The sequence below is a fragment of the Malaclemys terrapin genome, chromosome 1, assembly GCF_027887155.1.
Source record: "Malaclemys terrapin pileata isolate rMalTer1 chromosome 1, rMalTer1.hap1, whole genome shotgun sequence".
In the NCBI taxonomy this organism is placed as follows: domain Eukaryota; kingdom Metazoa; phylum Chordata; order Testudines; family Emydidae; genus Malaclemys; species Malaclemys terrapin.
Genome location: NC_071505.1, coordinates 129,257,922 through 129,277,976, shown reverse-complemented (window position 1 = coordinate 129,277,976; position 20,055 = coordinate 129,257,922). Strand labels below are relative to the sequence as shown.

At 39.7% G+C, this 20,055-nt stretch overlaps 1 protein-coding gene across 1 annotated transcript in view; it reads left to right on the top strand.

Annotated features, from left to right (window-relative positions):
* The window catches only part of LOC128831200 (potassium voltage-gated channel subfamily KQT member 1-like), a 740,744-nt gene that overhangs the window by 86,002 nt on the left and 634,687 nt on the right, over positions 1-20,055 (top strand). The window contains exons 4-7 of the mRNA XM_054017484.1: positions 818-896; positions 4,529-4,625; positions 11,203-11,343; positions 18,837-18,947. Coding sequence (XP_053873459.1) covers positions 818-896; positions 4,529-4,625; positions 11,203-11,343; positions 18,837-18,947 — 428 coding nt within the window. The remainder of the gene's footprint in view (positions 1-817; positions 897-4,528; positions 4,626-11,202; positions 11,344-18,836; positions 18,948-20,055) is intronic.

The following is a 20,055-nucleotide window of genomic DNA, read 5'->3' as shown; positions in this document are numbered from 1 at the left end:
GACTGAAGTCAATGGGAGAGCTATTCTTTGAACGTATTAAGTGTGATATAATGCTAATGAAACATCAGGTCCTAGGTGTCCCAAATTGGGCACCCAAATAGGTAAATCTTTTGACCTTAATCTCTTTGTGCCTTAGTTCCCTGTCTGTAAAATGGGGATAACACCCCTTCATCTCACAGGGGTGCTGTGGAAATAAATTTAATAATAGTGAAGCATTCCAAAACTATAATGGTCAGTGCCATAGTAAGGACCTTGAGGAGGAAATAAAATTGCGCCTAAGAGTAGGGTTTAAATAGTGTGCAGTGAATAAGGCATGGGCCACACATTGAATAACGATGAGGAAACAACATACATTGAACACCATCCATCCTGTGCACTGAATGAGGTAGGAGTTCTGGGGAAAAATAGAATGTAATCATATAATTAAAGACTGCATCATAATGCATACAGCACAATGGAGTCAAATTAAGGTATCACAGGCAACCTGAATTCTGGCATTGCATAACTGTTGAGTGCTTGAGTTTCCACCCTTTATAATGTTCTTTTAGTGTGTGTATGGGGAAAGGGAATGGGATGAAGGTGCTCATTTTCTGAAGTGGAAATAATAGGGAATTTTGATGTGATTACGAAACATGTTTTCACTTGGCCTAAACCAGATTTTCATCCTAGTTTTCCAGATGTGAAACTCCACTATGTTAACTCACAGTTCCAACAAAACTCAACTAAAGTCATTTGGTTTTTGTTTGCTTTTTTTCATCTGGTGTTCAATGACTGTTTAAGTGCATAAATCTAATGTTCTGTGTGTTTTTTTTAACAGATCTTATTGTTGTGATAGCCTCAATTATTGTTCTGAGTGTAGGATCAAATGGGCAGGTGTTTGCCACATCTGCCATAAGGTATGTTCTTCTAGTGACTGTAAAGTAATTAAATACAAGAGCATGCATCTATAAACACATCAATTGTTATTGCCAAAGATGATTATCAAAATGTCAAGGTAAATGGACTATGAAGAACTCAGTGTACCATTGTGCCTCGGTCACTGATTGGGAAAGGCAGTATCAAGGCAACGCATACTGAGTGGGTGTGAGTGTGGAAGCAGAGAGGACACAACTAAAGAAACATTATGTCCCATACAAAACATCTAACACTCTTTCTGAAGGGAAAAAAGGAATATTACAGCACGTTGGTTTATTTAAGAAGTAATCCAGACACCACTTAATTCACTTGGTACTTTTTTGGAAAATATGTAACTACTTCACTTAAAACCATCAAAGCACAATTGCATTTTATATGGTACAGGTAACACATACCAAGCAGGAACCAGACAAATTTGATTTATGAAGTGTTTGTTCAGCTTGCCCCAAGTAGCACAATCTTGTTTTGGATGGAAAACTGAGTAAATACTGGAAAGGAGCGATAAGGAGTGGTAGAGGTGCATTCCCACTGTGCTTAATCCAGCAAAGGGGTGCTGCACCTGCTATAATGTGTTAAGTGCCTCCGTCCCACCTGAGTCATTGGGAAGTGAGGAAGTCAGCACTTTGCAGGATTGGGCCCAACAGATATACAACTCCCTTTAGTGTCTGTCTAAGGTATTTATAGGGCACTGACTTTTTGCATATAAGAACTGACAAGATTATGAAGACACAAGTGTCCAGAACAAATATGTACTTTCTGTTCCCACAGGTGAATGTGTATGTTAAGATTTGTTTAATTTAGTGCTGTCAATTAATCGCAGTTAACTCTCATGATTAACTAAAAAAAATTAATCATGATTTAAAAAATTATTTGCGATTATTGCACTGCTAAACAATGGAATACCAATTGAAATTTAATAAGTTTTTCTACATTTTCAAATATATTGATTTCTATTACAACACAGAGTACAGTGTACAGTGCTCACTTTATATTATTATTTTTATTACAAAGATTTGCACTGTAAAATTTCTAAAAAGAAATAGTATTTTTCAATTCACCTCATACAAGTACTCTAGTGCAATCTGTCTATCATGTAAGTGCAATTTACAAATGTAGATTTTTTTTGTTACATAACTGCACTCAAAAACAAAACATTGTAAAACTTCAGAGCCTACAAGTTCACTCAGTCCTACTTCTTGTTCAGCCAATTGCTAAGACAAATACGTTTGTTTACATTTAGGGGAGATAACGCTGCCTGTTTCTTATTTACAATATCACCTGAAAGTGAGAACAGGCGTTCGCATGGCACTTTTGTAGCCGGCATCACAAGAGAATCTAGGCCTTCAATGGCATTGTCCCTGTGTGGAAAAACAGTCTAAATTATGCAAGTCCCAATCTGTTAAGGGCATTTTAGATTAAGGACAGGATGTTGCAGTCTGTTCTGAAGTGAATGATAGTGCTGGATTTCACAAAGCACAGCTGTCATGTTTGCCTTGGACTTTGTTGCTTTTGCAGCATGCTGCATCAACTTAGGCATTTTCATTCAGTCCCGAATAGAGTGAATTGCAGTAGTCTAAGCTGGAAGATACAGAAACATGGATCACCCTGGTTAGGCTGTTGTCTGACAGAAAAGGGTGCAAGTTCCTGAACTATCAAAGATGAAAGGCCGCTTCTGCCCCGGTGGAAATTGGCAAGTCTGGAACCAGTGCAGAATCCACTACAAGTACAAAATTTGTAGCACTTTGATAGTCTGCACTCTGATGTCTTCAGACTTTTGTATAGATCATCAAAACAGTCACCTTTGCTACCAACATCACTTCTACATTTGCGGAGAGCTTGTGCATTTGCAGAGAAGCTATGCCTCAGCTATGCCTGTCTCTGATACTCCACAAACATCAATTTTGGTAATATACCATTGATCAAGTGCCCATAATGTCCATATCAGCAGTTGGACGCCATGATGGTAAGCAACTTAGATATATTAAAGACAGCTCAACCAAGAAATGTCATAATGTCTACTTGCTGTCAGCTGTTAAATTAAAGAAACCTAGGGGAGCATCTAAAAATTGTGTTTGTGTCCTTTCCTTTTCCCCCCATGGGGGAGCTGTGTGAACCAGGCAGTGTTGGCATACCACATATTATGAGAATTCTCCTCTTTCAGTCCTTATTTCAAAAAATTACAAGTTTGCAGTTAAATTTCTAAAATGTAATACAACTGTGTAAAATCAATAGCATATCAAAGAATAACAAAATGCCATTTATGTATGCTGCCATTCAGGCTTCACAGTGTCATGGTACAGTTCTTAGTATTGCATGTGGGGTCAAAAAGTACAAGGCTCTCGTAAGTTTTTTTATTTTTTTCTTCTGGGGAAGCTTAGAAAAAAGCGAACTTTAAATGAAGGAGAGATTAGATTTTCTAAAAACAAATGCAGTACCTGTCTTTGAGGAGTAATAGGGATTGCTGGACAACATTGTGGAGAAAACTGTTGAGGTTCCTGCCTATTAACGTGGCACAAGAGAGCTTAACTCTAATGGGATGATAAAAAGAAAAAAATTGGCTGAATTAAAAAAAATATCCTAGTGGTAAAACCTATTTGACTGTGGATTTGGACAGGTCACTAGAAAGTAAACTTGAAGGACAATCTTGCAGTAGCAGATGGATAGGTGATTCCTTTCCTTCTCTGGCTACTTAGATTCAGTGATAGGATTTCAATACAGTAGTTGCTATAAGCAATGACTAAGAGTGTGTGTGTGTAAGAAATAAAGAGATCATGATAAAACCAAACCAAACTAATGAGAAATATTTTAATTTGAATTATTAATTTAAAATTATTCATACATTTCTTCAGCATAGGGTTGCCAAAATCTAATCACACAAAACTGAACACTCTTGCACCTCCCCTTCTCCGAGGCCCCACCCCGCTCCCTCCATTCCCCCTCCCTCCATCGTTCACACATTTGCACCAAGCTGGGGAGGGTCCCTTTTCTCCCAGGTGCTCTTCACCTTCCTTGAATTGCAAAAGTTCCCAATTCAAAATTCATGTTCTGTTTGGTTACTTAAGTTGCATAGTATTGTCTCTACTCGCTGATTGGATGATTTATGTAACTAAAAACATACAAAAAAGTGAGAATTGTGACTTTTACAATTGAACGTTCAATTCAGGTTTTGCTTTTGGAAAATATAAGGGTTAAAAGTTTACTTTTTGCAAGTGTTCACACTAGTAAAGTTTTGGTACTGAATGTTCTCAGAAAGCAAACATTTGAGAGTCACAAATAAATAAAAATGTAATGGGCTTATGAGTATGAACAAATAGTTGTACAATTTATTTAACTGTTTGGTATATTGATATACTATACACTTATATACAGAGTAGTATACAGTATTGAAATTTATGGGTCCACACACACAAGGTACTGAATAGTCTTAATTCCCAGGCACATCTCTGGGAAGAGAAGTTGCTCAGCATCCTGAAGGATGATCATGCACATGTTTTTTGTTGTTGTGGGTTTTTTAATTACAGTATATAAATGCATCCTGAAGGCTGTGTGCAGATTAAAAAATAGTTTGTATAGATATTTAAGTTTTTGATTTCATTTCGCATTTTTCTTTCAGGGGAATCCGGTTTCTCCAGATACTTCGCATGCTTCATGTAGATCGGCAGGGTGGCACTTGGAGACTCTTAGGATCAGTTGTTTTCATACATCGTCAGGTACTGGATATTTTAAAATCTCTAACACGTGGCCTGTGAAGCTTATTCATCTCTTGGACTTCAAATCATGATCTGGTTTAAAATGAACAATGATTGTTGCAAGATAGAATGAATCACTTTCAAAGACAATCACGTTTCTTTTTATTTTTAAAACAGGAACACAATTAGGCTGAATATTTCTTTCAATTTGGTGGCTAGTAGGCACCAGCAGTGGTATTTTCTGGAAATTAGCATTATAGCTGTGAATAATGGTTCTCTGTGAAGTTTGATGGAACTATTCAGGCATAATTTATTAAACAGAGTTACATGGTTTGTCTCGCATATAAAAATGCTGTCAGCTGTTTTTGCAGGAAATGTCTTCTAGCCCAGGTTATTTTGGCAAAAAAACAAAAACCAGTGGAAACATTTTAAGTTAACACATCAACCATTTTAACCATTCCTTTTTATTTAGCTACTTAAATATTGGGGTTTCTAATCTGTGCTATAAATAAAAATATTAAATATAGTGTTATAACATGCAGGAAACACTATTTTATCTAAGGATATAGGCTGTGAAATACAGGTAAATATTTCTATAAATAGCAGCCTGTTTTTGTTAAAGCTTTTACATTTTAGCATTACCTATCCTGTTCAGAAGTACTTAAGCTTAAATAATCACTTTTCGTATAGACTTTTACACAGACTTTGGCAAATGAATGATTGAAGGGCCCTTTTTAAAGGGTAACTTTTGTATAGTTTTTGATTAAAACCGGTGCTTGAGGTTAACCATATCAGCATAATATTATTGTCATTCTCTCTTACTCATCCTGTCATATTATAGTGGCTTGTTCCACACTATAGATTTCTTCACCTTTATAGCCAGTTATTTCGCCTCCTATGACAGTCCTTCCTTCACACTTCTTCATATAAATCTGTTCTCCAATTAGTGTAAACAACTATGAACTTCCATCACAGGTGCCACCTGCATTTACTTCAGCAGATCATTGTTATGTAATGTTATGTTACGGATGACTGGGAGCCGCTTAAAGCAAAACAGTGAACATCTGTAGTATAGTTATTCTTGTGCTATTAACATTTCTGCTGCACTGCAGGTAACTTCAGCTCCAACAGGCTGAACTCCATTGAAAAACATTGAATTCCTGTTTAAAAAAAATCCCAAAACAAACAGCAAAAATCCCTCAACACAAATCCACTTCATTCCTATATGACAGGAGTAATTTTAATGGCCCATGTCAGTGTAAGCTTCATTGTTTATCTCTACACTACATGGCTATCCATATAATACTGGACTAGTCTCCTAAAGTATTTTCTTAGCATTCATGAGGCTGACTGTGGGGGTTTTCTGGGGGCAAATAAAAAATACCTTGGAGAAGATAAGCCCATGAACCAAATGAATTTGAAGTTCTATTACTCCAGAGAAGTGATTATGATGATCTATAAACAGTCTTCATATCTGTGGTGCTGGACCAAGGAGATCATCCACTGACACATGAGCAGTTCAAAATCAAAAATATACTTTATTGACATTGGATAAGTGTAGCTGAAACTGCAGTGAACAGAAGGGAAAACAGAACTTTTATTCCCCTCCAGTCTGCAATAGAAATTTGCGTTTTAAAGAAAAAAGGATCTCAGTTTCTTTTTCTTTGCAGCCAGCGTACAAAGCAGACTTTTATTTGTTCTTGTTGTTGATGAATTAGATACTTTTTCAATATAAAATAGGATCCTAAATCCCTGAAAAGTGCAAAAAAGTAAATTATTTGGGTTCCATTGAAAATGGATTCACTTGTATCTGTCTGTGCCCAGAAAAGCTTAGTAAAGATTGAACCAATGCTTTCCATGTGTGTCTGAGTTTTACGTATAGCTGTATTAGCTCACTGAAACCCGATTTGGCCAGGGCACTCAGCTATTTTCAGCAGGTTAAGCTTATACTAGTGGTTTTTGCCAAAGGCAACAGAACATGAGTCAATATCACATATGGTGATGGAAAAACTTGGAAAAAATCATGCAGCTCACTGAAAAACTATTGAGTTAACTTATCGAGCTCCAGCTTATGAGTCTCTAATCACAGAGGTTCACTTATCCCTCATCTTGCTTTGTGAGCTGCCATAATGCTTCTAATAGAAGGTCAATTGATGGTTCTGAGTATTATTATTTGGGATAATTTGTCATAATTAAAAATGTGTCCAGGTTTAAAATAACGTATTGACTTCAGCGCCTCAATACGGATTTATCATGTTACCCAATATGCAAGTGTGATTTTGGCTTTCTTTGCACACCACCCCACCACTAAAAAATTTTTAAGTCATAACTGCAAAGTATAGTGTGTTGGACTTCTGTGGAGGAGAAAAGGAAAATAATTTTTTTGTGACTATTTTTTTGTGATCCTGATGAATAGCATCTCAGTATGTTAGCTGTCCTAATCAAAAGCATGAGAGTAAGCTTTGCTGTGTGGTAAGTGCAAGGACTGCAAGACCTGGACTCTTGAGTTGTGTATCTGGCCCTTCTTCTGACTTTCTTGTATTGGGCAAATTATTTAACTTCTGTCTGTTACTTCAGCTATAAAATAGAGATGATAATCTGAGCCTTGATTTCTGCAAAACATTCAGGGGACTTCAGATGTTAGATGCTATATTAGTGCAAGCCATCAAATCCTGTTTCTTTATATGTACTTTAGTTCACTTTTGTTGAAATCTTTATATCCTGTCTTCATAGGCGGCAAGTTATATGGGTCCATGGTGCCTGTTCTCCATCAATATTCAGGAACGTGATGGCGCCCGACTCTACCAATGTTTGGGCTTATATTTTCAGAGCCGTCCCATCCATAGGACAGTATGGAGCAACCACCCGGGCCCCGTGCTTCGGGGGGATGCGGGATCCAGGGTGGCCTGGAGGGTTAGCGGGGGGCCTGGCACCAGCAGCAGCAAGCAACCCAGCCCCAGCCTACCTCACCCTGCTCCACCCCGCCTCACTTCTTCCTGCTCCTGCTCTGCCCCCACCCCCACACTACCCCTTTCCCCAAACCCCCGCCCTGCCTCTTCCCACCCCTGCTCTGCCCCAACCCCGCCTCTTCCTGCCCCTTCCCCCAAACCTCCACCCTGCCTCTTTTCAGCTTCCACCCCCTCCCCTGAGCGACGCTGGGAGCCAGCGGAGCAGAGCTGGGGCTGGGTTTCTCCCTGCTGTTGGCACCAGCCCCCCCGCTAACCCTGCAGGCCGCCCAGGACCCCACGTGCCCCTGAAGCGTGGGGCCCCCTGGGGCCCGGAGCGGTTGCCCCGGTCCGTCCTATGTATGAGACGGCTCTGCTTGGGCCTGTTCTGGGCACCACCAAAAATTATACAAACCTGGCGCTCATGCCTATCTTACACATATCTCCTTAGTATAGGGCTGCTGGAACAATTATTTTTAATATTTATATATACACACTTGCTATTGCAATATTTGTTTTTAAACATGTACGTACGTATTCAGAGTGGCCATTAGAGATGATCAGAGGAAGTGATGTTTGCATCCAGACTGAGTTTTGACAAGGGTTCAGGCATTGATGAATAGGGCTACAGTTTAGAAATGTCGATGCTGAAATATCCTCAGTAGTTCTGGTGACATTTCAGTCACAGTGAGATCCTGAGATCTTGCCCAATTCCACTAAAAATCTCATTTGTCTGCCTGATTTTTAAAGCTAATACTTCACATAGAAAATCTCTCCAACTATTGTCTGGTCTCTGGCCTCCATTCTAAGGTAAAATCAGTGAGAAAGTAGTAGATTCTGTGTTCCAGTGACTTGTGACATCTACCAGTAGCTTGGATGTTTTGTAGTTGGGCTTTGGTTTGAAGCAAGACACAGACAGCTTTAGTAGTACCTTGATTCAGTGGGAAGTGATATCATCTCCTGGGGATGGAAGCATAGGAACTTCATGCTTAGTTGGTATCTAGAACATCTGCCTCCATTGGCTTTCTTGCCCTTTATAGTCTGCTGAATTCAGGCTTTCCAACTGTTAAATGGACACCCACAAATAGAGGCAGCTCAAGACTATCTGCTGCCCTAGGCAAAACGTCAGTGTGCCACCCCTCTCCTTATAAGCCTAGGATGGCAGGTTTGACCCAGCTGTCCATCTGTCAAATTTGAGTGACTGGAATTGCAGCCTGGTGCATGGGGTCACAATGCCACTCATATTTGGCCAGAACACCCCTCCATCGTGATAGAAGGGCAGCTGGGACAAATCTGCTGCCCTAGGAAGCTGCCTAGTTTGTCCATCGCTAGAGTAACCCATGCCTACAAACTAAACAATATCTTAGCATAATGAATGGATGATCACTGCTGAAAGAGGAATGACTTGGACAAGATAGCACAGAAAGCTGCCAAAACCAAGAGAAAACAATGCGAGCTGCAAATATAAAAGGAACTCTTAACAGAGTTCAAAGCAATAAGATCAGACATACACAGTGTATTAACTGCTGTACAAAAAGAGACATCAGAGTTGGTGGAGGAGAGGTTGACCACAATGGAACAACAAACTAGTGAAGATTCAGCTCTGACTTCCTTGCTCAACCAATGCATCCGGCAACTAGAGCTGAGAAAAGGACTTACAGGTGAAACTGGATGCTACTAAAAACTGAAACTAGAGAGGGAACAATCAGCACTAATGGATTACTTGAAAATTTATTGAGAAGGGAACCTGCTTTGTTTTGTGCAAAAGTTGATTAGGTACACTGAATCTGGATTATCTCAGTGAAGTTTCAGTGGACAGGCTTTGTAGAGTCTTGACTCCCGATGCTACAAGTAGCAGTTGTCTTGGGGAGCATTCCAAGGCTTCACCATTGCCACTAGAGAGATGCTGTAATGAAAAAATGAAGGGAGCAGAAAGAAATTACAGGGTAAGGTAATAAAACCCAGATATTCCAGGAACTCTGACATTTAGCTTTGGATGCTAGTGTAAGACGTGACAGAAGGATGGTGGGAGAGAAACATCTATTTTAAATAGAGGGGTTCTTTGTTAGACTTGTGTTTTATTTTTAAAAAACATTCTTGCAATATTTGGGACACAAAATAAAGGAGAAGAATTCTCTGGAATTCAGAATGTTGACTAGAAGAACACAATAAAGAACCAGGGAACGATACAGATGAGGCATATAGTAAATTTTACTATTCAGTCTTCCTGCAGGTGGCAAAGCTTAAATAAAAAGTATTACAAAAGACCAAACAGTCTCTCAGGCAACACAAAGTAAATGTGGATGAAGTCTCCGATCCCTTTTAAAACGTTAAATAAAAAAAAGTTTTAGGTGGAAGGCAATAATGTGCATCCTTGGAAAATCCTTGTGTGGGTGAATAAATAGTCTGAAAAATATATTTAGAGCTAAGCATTATATATGTGCTTGTGGGTAACTTAAATTAGTTTAATTTCCTTCAAGTTGGTTACTCCTAAGTGATTCATGTATGTCTAAGTCAATAATGATATGACATTGCAGTTATAAACAGAGTATTCAAGGAAAGTTTTGGGTATTTTACAATGTCTAATACTGCAGTAGATTTCATTAGACTGCTAATGTATTTTAGCCATTGTCCCTTTTCCAAGATACAATAAATACCAAGAAGATGATAAAGTTGTAAGTCCAAACTGTAGAACAAGTCAAATATTATGTGTACGTAGGATGCTTGATCAATGCTGATGATCGTGTCAAAGATGAGGTTTAAAGGAGAAATGCTTTAGCAACAAGTGCTGCACAGTTGATGAAATTATGGACTAATAAAAACATTACATGTGATACCAAAGTGAAAATTTATCAAACAATTGTTCTGTCTATGGTCTGGAACCAGGTGCATTAAATGAAACAGACATCAGAAGGCTGGAGGCAGTAGTGATGGGTTCTTTGGAAGATGGTGGATGTAAAGAGTCATGACTTAAGATAAATCAAGTTAGAAGGAGAGTAGGACGAGAAATCAGGGTACAGAATTGGCTGCAATAGAAAAAAGATTACTATGGTGGGGACACTTTAGAACGTAGACATGATAGGATGTCAAAGAGACTAACACAAATTCAACCAAGGTAAGTCAGGCCTAGATACTGACTATGGAGTAAATGGTGGGACATCGTATGCAGGGACATGAATGGATGAACAGACCATGCACAGGAATTAATGGTGAATGCTGTGCTCCCCATATCTGTTAATATGCTGGGGGATGTGAAGAAGAAACAAATTTACTGTAAATAAATCACATAGTCTAAGAATGTATGGTAGGATTTATCTTCAGTTTTAAAAGGCATATCATCAAAGTTGGCCAATGCCATTGCAAACTCTTATATCTGTTTTTACCTGTCCAAATCTACTGTCAGGGACCGTTTGTCCTTGAATGACTTAGTTTTGAAGCAAATAAAAAGCTATTCACTGATTCATCTATTTTTTATGGAAGCACATTTTGCATTCTAAACATGCTGAGTGTCTTTTTAACATTGCCATTGCACAGGATTGCCATGATAGTGCCTTTCAGCAAAATATGCTAGTAAAACCAAACAAAGTTATTGGTTTCAAACTGGAAAGTACATAACTTAAGTCTTACATACTATTTCCTTTCTTTTGTGTTAGGAACTCATAACCACTCTGTACATTGGATTCTTGGGACTGATCTTCTCATCCTATTTTGTCTATCTTGCTGAGAAGGATGCAGTGGATGAAGATGGAAGAACAGGTTTCTCTAGCTATGCTGATGCCCTGTGGTGGGGTGTGGTAAGTCATCTGTAGCAAAGTGTGTGCCTAGTCTTTGTTCACTCTCATGCAAGATAGACCATTGATGTTAATAGGGATTTTTTTTTCCAAAGTAAGGATTTATTGATTTGCAAAATCAGGCTTTCAATTTGTAAATGGTAATCTAAAAGGGAAATTTTACCTTTATTTTTTTTTAAAGTAAACTTAATAGAACTAAAGTATGTCAGTATTGAAGTATATTATGAAGGCAAAGTAGTGGCTCCATGGTAAAGTTTGCATTGCGTTTTGTACTTAAAGTAGGAATGAAATCCTTATTTTAAAGAGCGAGAAATTAATCCTGAAATTTTATATGCTCTTTTGAGCCCAATTTAATTTTCAGTGATTATTCTAAAAAGAAACATTACTGTAAGAATGTGCCCTCTGAGAAATTTAGGCCAGGGTATTCCATTATTCAGCTACCTCTAGCTATGCCACTGTACAGACAGCCCCCAAAGCATGCGTGTGGATGTCAGTCATGTGTACTACAATGCAAACTGAATATTTTAAAACATGGAATATAGGAAGTTTTGATAACATTAAATAGTTCTATTGAGAGTAGTTGACAGAGCCCTCCAGATCCATCAGCTGTTTTGGATGTCTGATTGTGCTTCCCAGATTCACCAGCAGGGCTCAGTAAGGAATCTTGGTGAACTAGAAAAGAAGGTTTGGGGCTGGGGGTAATGGGCAGTTATGGGCGTTGTGTAGGGGTGTGAATGCCCAGCTGGGTGGTGAAGGGAATATGTGGTTATGTGGGGAGTGAAGAGAGAACAGGTATTGGTGAGGTGGTATTGGAACAGGTATTGGTGATGCTCCTCTAGCCGTATTCATCACATTAGTGACACATCTCTGGGAAATGTCTTTCCTCTGCTCACCAGCAGTCTGAGTTTGATACACCACCTGTGCTCCTGAGGCAGCTTTCCCCACTGGCAAATCTCATGTGGCTCATGAGTGTCAGTGTGACACCCCAGAGGAGGCTGACAAATCAGGTCTGGTGATAGGGATGGGAATGACATACCCTGAGGATATGTATGATGAAGAGATTTTATTGGGGGCAGACTTAGAGCCACTAGCTCCCAAATATCCACAGTACTCCCCCACTTGCCCATTCAGCCCTTACTCATCCCTTAACTGACTATTCTCTTCGTCCCAAACAGGGCCGGCTCCAGGCACCAGCAGGTGCTTGGGGCGGCCGCTCTGGAGAGGGGCGGCAGGTCCAGGTATTCGCCGGCAATTCGGCGGACGGTCCCTCACTCCGGCTGGGAGTGAAGGACCTCCCGCCGAATTGCCGCCGCAGATCGCGATCGAGGTCGCGGCTTTTTTGGCTGCTTGGGGCGGCCAAAACCCTGGAGCCGGCACTGGTCCCAAACCACGCTGTAAAGCAAAATCTTAATTCCTACCTCATACTACCCATTGACAAGTATACAGTCCATATATCTAACAAATGTTACATTTGCTGTATTTGTTGTAGTGTTAATAAGAGAATGTTGTGTATTTCATACTCTTTCTTCATATGTGCAAGGGAGTTCATAGCAGAGGTGTGCAGCATGTCTGTAAGACTATTGAATGTGATGGGTGAGTGCTAAGGTATGCTACAGAAAGTTCTCTCTTGCTTATGTGGGTGGGTTTTGCACTTATGCAACCTTTTGCTGGCTTTGACATAGGTAAGTGTGTGTGTGTGAGAGAGAGAGAGAGAGAGAGAGAGAGAGAATTTAAAGGCTGGTTTAATCCAAGACCAAAGGGATAAGCAGTTTAAGTCTTTGTAAAGAAAAGACGGAAAACTTCCTTAAGTAACAAAGTAATATTTTACCTGCATCTAAATAATCCTTTAAATAAAGACTGGTAAGAGTCTGTGGGATGGAAAAAAAAAAAAGGGCCTTGAAAGTCCCAATACATAAACATTTATAATATTTGTGTTAGAAGGGTGACATACAAACCTTTATTAAAATTATTTTTTATAGAAGTTTGGCTTACCCTTTTTTTAATGGCTCAGTTAAAAAATGTTGTCAATCTTTAATTCCAGTGATTTGGTTATCATGTATTTAACTAATTTGTAGGGTACACAAAGCATCCAATAAATTGATCCAAAAAAATGAAAAACCCTGACCAACACCCCCCTCCACTCCGAAATGACTGGACAGAACTAAATAGTCTGGCAGGGGGAAACCAGTGGCCCACAAAATCAATTGTTAAACCCCTCTGTAGACATACATGATAAAAAGTTTATAAGGAACTTAAACCTTGTGCAGCTGGGCATAAAACAATCCCTAATCAATTGAGCTTAGGAAGAAACTTTCCACAAGAGCAGATTACTGTTTTGGTTTTTATTCTATAATTTTTCAGCAAAGGCCAAACAAATCTGTGCCTTTTTAGACTGTCATCACAAAAAGCCATGTCTATGCTGAGGAAACTTTAACAGCAATCAATTCCTACTTGTTCTACCACCAGTTCAGTTGAACTAGTTTTCAAAACAGTGGGGACATGGCTGCTCAGCTAGTTTTTTACCACCGTTTCAGCTAAATATGATTAAAAGTAAATGTAATCAAAATGGTGTTAGAAGAGGGTCTAGCTGTGGGAGTCTCAACAACATTAGGGCTCCCACCAGAGCTAGCATTAGTTCAGCTGATCTCCTGGGAAGCTTGTAAATTCCCCCAGTGGTCCAAAGAGGTTAGTGGCAACGTGTGTATGTGTGTGTATCTCTCTCTCTAATAAATTGGGATGACTGTTCAACGTAATTGTTATAGGATGTCGATCTCTGTTCTTGTGAACTTTGTAGTATTTAGCTATGGTTTAATAAGGTTTCCCGTCACTGTGGTATTTAAACACCTTCCGTGAGAGGTAAACACAAAAACATCCCTCTCTTTTAGCTACTGGCAGGAACATGCTTAAAGAATTAAATCCAATTTTCTAACATGAGAAACTATTTTGGAATCTAAGGGCTAGATGCTGCAGGCCTGACAAAGTAAAGGCTGCAGAATCAGGGCTTAAAATAGTTAATATCTCTTCATATGAGTATATTTTGCAAATATTCTTGATTATAAGTTAATAAAAGAAAACTGGGAGAATTTTCAACAGAATGAATAAGTTCAAAATGTAGGCTAATCAGTGCTTGCTTTAAACACTTTCCATTGTTTAAGATAGGAACATTTAGAATTCAACCTATTTTTTTAAAGTGTTTATGTATTGCGCAAAGTGCTCAGGGATTTTTCTGTAAAATTCTTTGTGAGTTGTGTAATGGGTAGATAAAATCAGCTTTGTCTTTATCTATGTGAGACACATGAAGGAAGAACACTGTTTAAATTGTTTAAGCTTTCCAGACGTGTAGGCCTCTGCAGCATTAGTGAGTCACGATGCAGGTGCAGTTCACAGCTGGGACCAGTGACACAGGGCAAAGTGAATCACTTAGTTTCTTTTTCTTTTAGAACCTTCTATACCACAAAAACACAGATGTGGAGTTATTAGGGAGTGAAATTTAATTTCACTTTTGCTTTTCAAAACTAATCCAAGATTTAAAAAAATCTTGGTAGCAGCTTTTGAAAGATTTTGTGTGTGTGTGTGTATCTGCTAAAACCGCAGAGTCTATTATGTGTGAGATTTTGCCTACTGTAGAAAGTGCAAGCTTGCTGAATTTGATACAAAGGCCCTAAAGGGTTTAAACTTGAGGAAAAAGGAAAATAAAACAAAAATAAAAGGAATTTGGAACCAAATGTTAACCAGGTTCACTCACTCTAGTTGAACGCAAGGCTGTTTCATCTACTTTTGACAGGCATGGCAGATTTAATTGCAGAGTTCTACCGAAGACTTATAGCTTCTTATGTGAACCATTTTCAGCACTATTACCTTGTTAACATATATGGAAAGACATTTCCTAAGGGATTATCAGTCTGGCAAAATTATTAATCCTGCCTGTTTTAAATTATTTTTGAATCCTCTTTCGGGGCAGAAGTTAACATTTCATTTCCATTCCTATCTCTTGAGACCCTACCTTAGTATCTTTTGATGAGAACAGGGCTAATTTATGTCTTGTAGAATTTGAGTCAAATAGCTGATTGTTTACATCAGGTTACTCTGCCTGTAATACCAATTTTTGAGCTATTTCACCAAATCTCCAATATCAAGTACCCATGTCCGAGCCAGAGCAATGTCCCTTTATTTTTAATGTTTGGTCCTAAAGCCCTGATCTTGAAAGAGCTTTAAGCATGTGAATAGTCCTATTGCTGATCAGTGAAACTATTCTCATTCTTGAAGCTATGCATGTGTATGTGTTTGTCGGATCAGAGGCTAAGTTAGCTAGAGCATGTGCAGAAGATATCAGTGGACATGTGATGTAGCGAATCTGGTTTAGGCAACAGGCTTATTTTTTCAATAGCTAATTATTAAATATATGCTGACCGGTTCACTAGCATCTCCTAGAAATACGTTCAAAATAATTCTGGACAGGATTAAGAAAGATGGAGAATTTACATTATCTATAATCCATTTTGCATACTTACAAGTATTAATTAGATTAGCAAGAAAGAGTCCTCTTAAAGTGGCAATGGAGAAACTTCCTGAGACGTGTCCAGACACCTGCAGGAATCTGTCCACCAAATGTCTGCTGCAGGGATGGAAAAGGATCTCTCCCTTTCTCTGTGGTTATGGTTTTTCATGCTGTCTCCCACAGTAATGTTAGAGTAGTTCAGCCTTACGGCAGTTGTTTTTTAATTCCTGAGTGCTGGAGAACTCAGAAAAACAAGGAGCCTTTCATAGGAAAATGAAGGGGAGAAGAAAAAGCAAGACATTAATGGATTATCTGGGTGCACTGAGAAGCTGAATGGTCATTAAGGAATCATTGCTTTAATTTCCTCCACGCCCCAGATCTGATCGTTTTGAAACTTAACATGTGGTGTTGGTGATTATCATTATTATTTCTTTGTTTTGGGGTAGTAAGCAATAGCCCTAATCATTATTAGGGCTCTGTTATGCTAGGGGCTCTACTGATTCATGGGAAGATGTGGTCCTTGCTGAGGTGAGCATACAGTTGAAAGTTGCAGGGAAATAAAGATGCTAAAATATTGAGTTTGCTAAACAACTGGCATTTTGTTCGGAATGAGGAGCCAAGAGTCTAAAAAGTAAATGTGAGTTTAGTTTTCAGGCTTGAAAGTCTTAGTTCAATAGTATTTTCAGCCCTGTTTTTTTTGTTTTTTTTTAAATCCTCCTTCCGAGCTCATTACAGTGCTTTCCTGAGAGAATGCTTTAAAGCAGTGGTTCCCAAACTTATTCTGCCACTTGTGCAGGGAAAGCCCCTGGCGGGCCGGGCCGGTTTGTTTACCTGCTGTGTCCACAGGTTCAGCCGATCGCGGCTCCCAGTGGCCGCGGTTTGCTGCTCCAGGCCAATGGGAGCTGCTGGAAGCGGCACGGGCCGAGGGATGTACTGGCCGCCACTTCCAGCAGCTCCCATTGGCTGGAGCAGTGAACCGCGGCCACTGGGAGCCACAATTGGCCGAACCTGCGGACGCGGCAGGTAAACAAACCAGCCCGGCCCGCCAGGGGCTTTCCCTGCACAAGCAGCAGAACAAGTTTGGGACCACTGCTCTAAAGGAAGCATATTCTCTCCAACTGTTTATAGGCTCTTCGGGAAAACCTTAAAAACTATAGATTAATGATTGTGAAGTGCTTTGAGATTCTGATGAACAGCGCTTTATAAGAAATATGCATTATTATTATTATTATTTATAGTTTCTAACGGTGCAACAATTGCAGATAGCAGCAACTGTGCCCTAAATGGCCATATTCTCACTAGAGCCATTCAAAAAATGTTTGCCAAAATGAAATTTTAGTGAAATATGTTATTTTGTTGAAGCCATAAGGTTTTGCGGAGATGTATTTGTTTCCATGAAACTTTTAGTAGGAAGGTTTTTGAGTCGGGGTGAGCACAAAGAGGAAAGACTGACTCTGTAGCTCAGTGGAAGAGTCAGGTTCAAGCCCCTGCTCTGCCTGTTTTGGTGTGATACGGGATGAAAAATTCTGCTCTGATTTTGGAGCAGAGGAGGGAGTGGAGCCTGGTTCTTCCATGTCCCAGGTCAACACGCTAACCATGAGGCTAAACAACCTCTCTCTCTTCTTTTCAGAAATATATATCATATATATATATTTTTAAAGATTTTGTCCAAGGAGAAACAAAAACAAATTCTGAAATCTTGAAAGTTGCCACAAAATGGAATCGTCATCCTCTGGTCAACCCTAATTCCCATAGGCTCTTTTGTTCCCATTGTGAATGGTTAGGTGAATATGAATTCATCAACCTATTTTGGTCATATTTCTGGTATTATTGGTGGCAAAATGGAAGGAGTGGAGGATAGGTTTGGGTCTATGTCCTGAAACCTAATAACTCTTTATAGATGTAGCTGTTAAAATTATTTGTATCAGACAGAATGAAAAATGCTCTGTAGTCAATGGCTAGAGCTTTTAATTTGGAGAAGAAGTAAACCATCTTCGCAATGTTGAAACAGGGCAGTGGGCAGGGCCAATTATGGCAATATGATGAAAGATTCAGCATGTATACAACCTGGGTCTGCAGATTCCTTGGGAAGTGGCTGCCTCCACACCACCACCTAACACCCCTGACAGTAGAAACACTTACCAGAGCATGAGTCTCAGGGGCCCAAATATGGGTGTGCTGCCCAGCGAGAGCCAAATTGACAAGACATTCCTGATGGGTCCAGACATACTATTTTAGCCTCGGGAGGAAGTTTGTCTCAATAGCTAGGCAGAATCCTAGCTAGCTGCTGTAACAGACTCTGCTTTTTCACGCTATTCCTGACCTTCGCTTTACCTCCTGGCTCTGATATCCAGTTCTTGACTTGGCTTTGTCTCCTGCTTCTGACTTCCAGTTCCTGACCCCTGGCTTTTAGTTCCCATCACTGACTCCTGACTCTCACCCCTGGTTCCCAACCCTGGATCAACCCACAACTCCACTTCCTAGTGTCTGACTGGCTCTAGCCACTAGGCCGCCTGTCCAAAACCCAACCCTGACATATGGTGTGTTAGGCATGCCTTGATATGAGCCACGCGCCCCTCCCCTCCTGGCCCTGCATCCCACTTTGAGAGGCGGCGGCAAGGGCCTCCTCTCCCAGACAGGCCAGATGCAACAGGATGGGGTCCTCTTGTACTTATATTCTGTCTGCTGGTGTATCTATTTGGATGGGTGTGCTGAAATCATTGTATTCCTCTCTTCCTGCTACAAGTCCTCTGCTGGGGTGTTGTTGATGGAGCCCCCCAGTGCAGTGCCCCAAAGAGATGAATGGGATTACTCACCCCTCTCCTGGCTATTCAGATCGAGATTCTAACATAAGCAAATGATTTCAGGAGGTAGAGCTTTAGGCACGGGGTTATAGTATTTATGCCAAATGCATTGTCATACATTGTGCTGCTTTCACATCACTTTCTGAAATAACTTTATAACTTTGCAGTGAATATTTTCTTTGTTTATGGTGCAGGTAACGGTCACAACAATTGGTTATGGCGACAAAGTACCACAGACATGGATTGGGAAGACAATAGCCTCCTGTTTCTCAGTATTTGCTATATCTTTCTTTGCTCTTCCAGCGGTGAGTGGGAATTCAAAGTAGTTATTTAATCCTATGTGTAAATAATACAAATATTTGTTAATTGATGCCATTGTTAAGAATTTTTTTTGTCTCAGAATATACCAAATAGTTTATTGCACCTTTTAACTTGTAATATTCATCATGAAAGGAAGGATGATCCAATTGTTGGGGGGGTTAGCCTAGGACTTGGGAAACCCAGGTTCAGTTTCCTGCTCTGCCATAGACTTCCTGTGTGACCTTGCACAAGTCGCTTTTCTGTGCCTCAGTTCCCACTCTGTAAAATGGGTGTAATAATCGCTACCTCATGGGATAAATTGTCAGGCACTCAGATTAAGGTTGCCAACCCTCCAGGATTGTTTTGGAGTCTCCAGGAATTAAAGATTACTCTTTTAATGAAAGATTATGTCTTGTGCTGGAACCTCCAGGAATACGTCCAACCAAAATTGTCAACTCTAGCTCAGATAATGTGGTGATGATGGCCATTTACATTCCTTAGATATTGGGAATGAAACATATAACAATACCTTGCTTTTCTATAGCCCTTTTCATCCATAGATCTCAATACCCTTTATAAAGGAGATAAGATTCATTATCCTCACGTTACGAATGGGGATACTAAGGTACAGTTAGGTGAATTGACTTGCCCAAGGCCAACTGGCAGGCCAGTGGCAAAACTGGGAATAGAGCCCAGATCTCCTTAACTTCATGTCTTTTATGATTTAAAAAACTGAGATTTTTTTTGGCTCCCCAAATTGAATATGAATGAATGTAAGGACAAACTAACTAAACAAATTAAGCTATAAGACTTTTGCTGAAGTTTTGAAAATAAAATCCTTGGAATGACTTAGCGTTACACATAACATAGCAACAGGTAGAAGGAATGTCAGGCAACAAGGATGGTGTGCAGCTTTCAGTCTGAAACCTGAAGACACACGCTGTTCTTGTATAGATGGAAACTCAACTCAGCCCAATTCCATTGTATTTACTAAAGGTTTGTTAATATTTTGAGCAAAACTGGGCTACAGCTTTGTCAAAACCAGGTGATACTTGACTGTTCTGCCTGAGTTTCATTGCAGGTTTGTTCAAAGCAGAACTTGGAGGATATGAA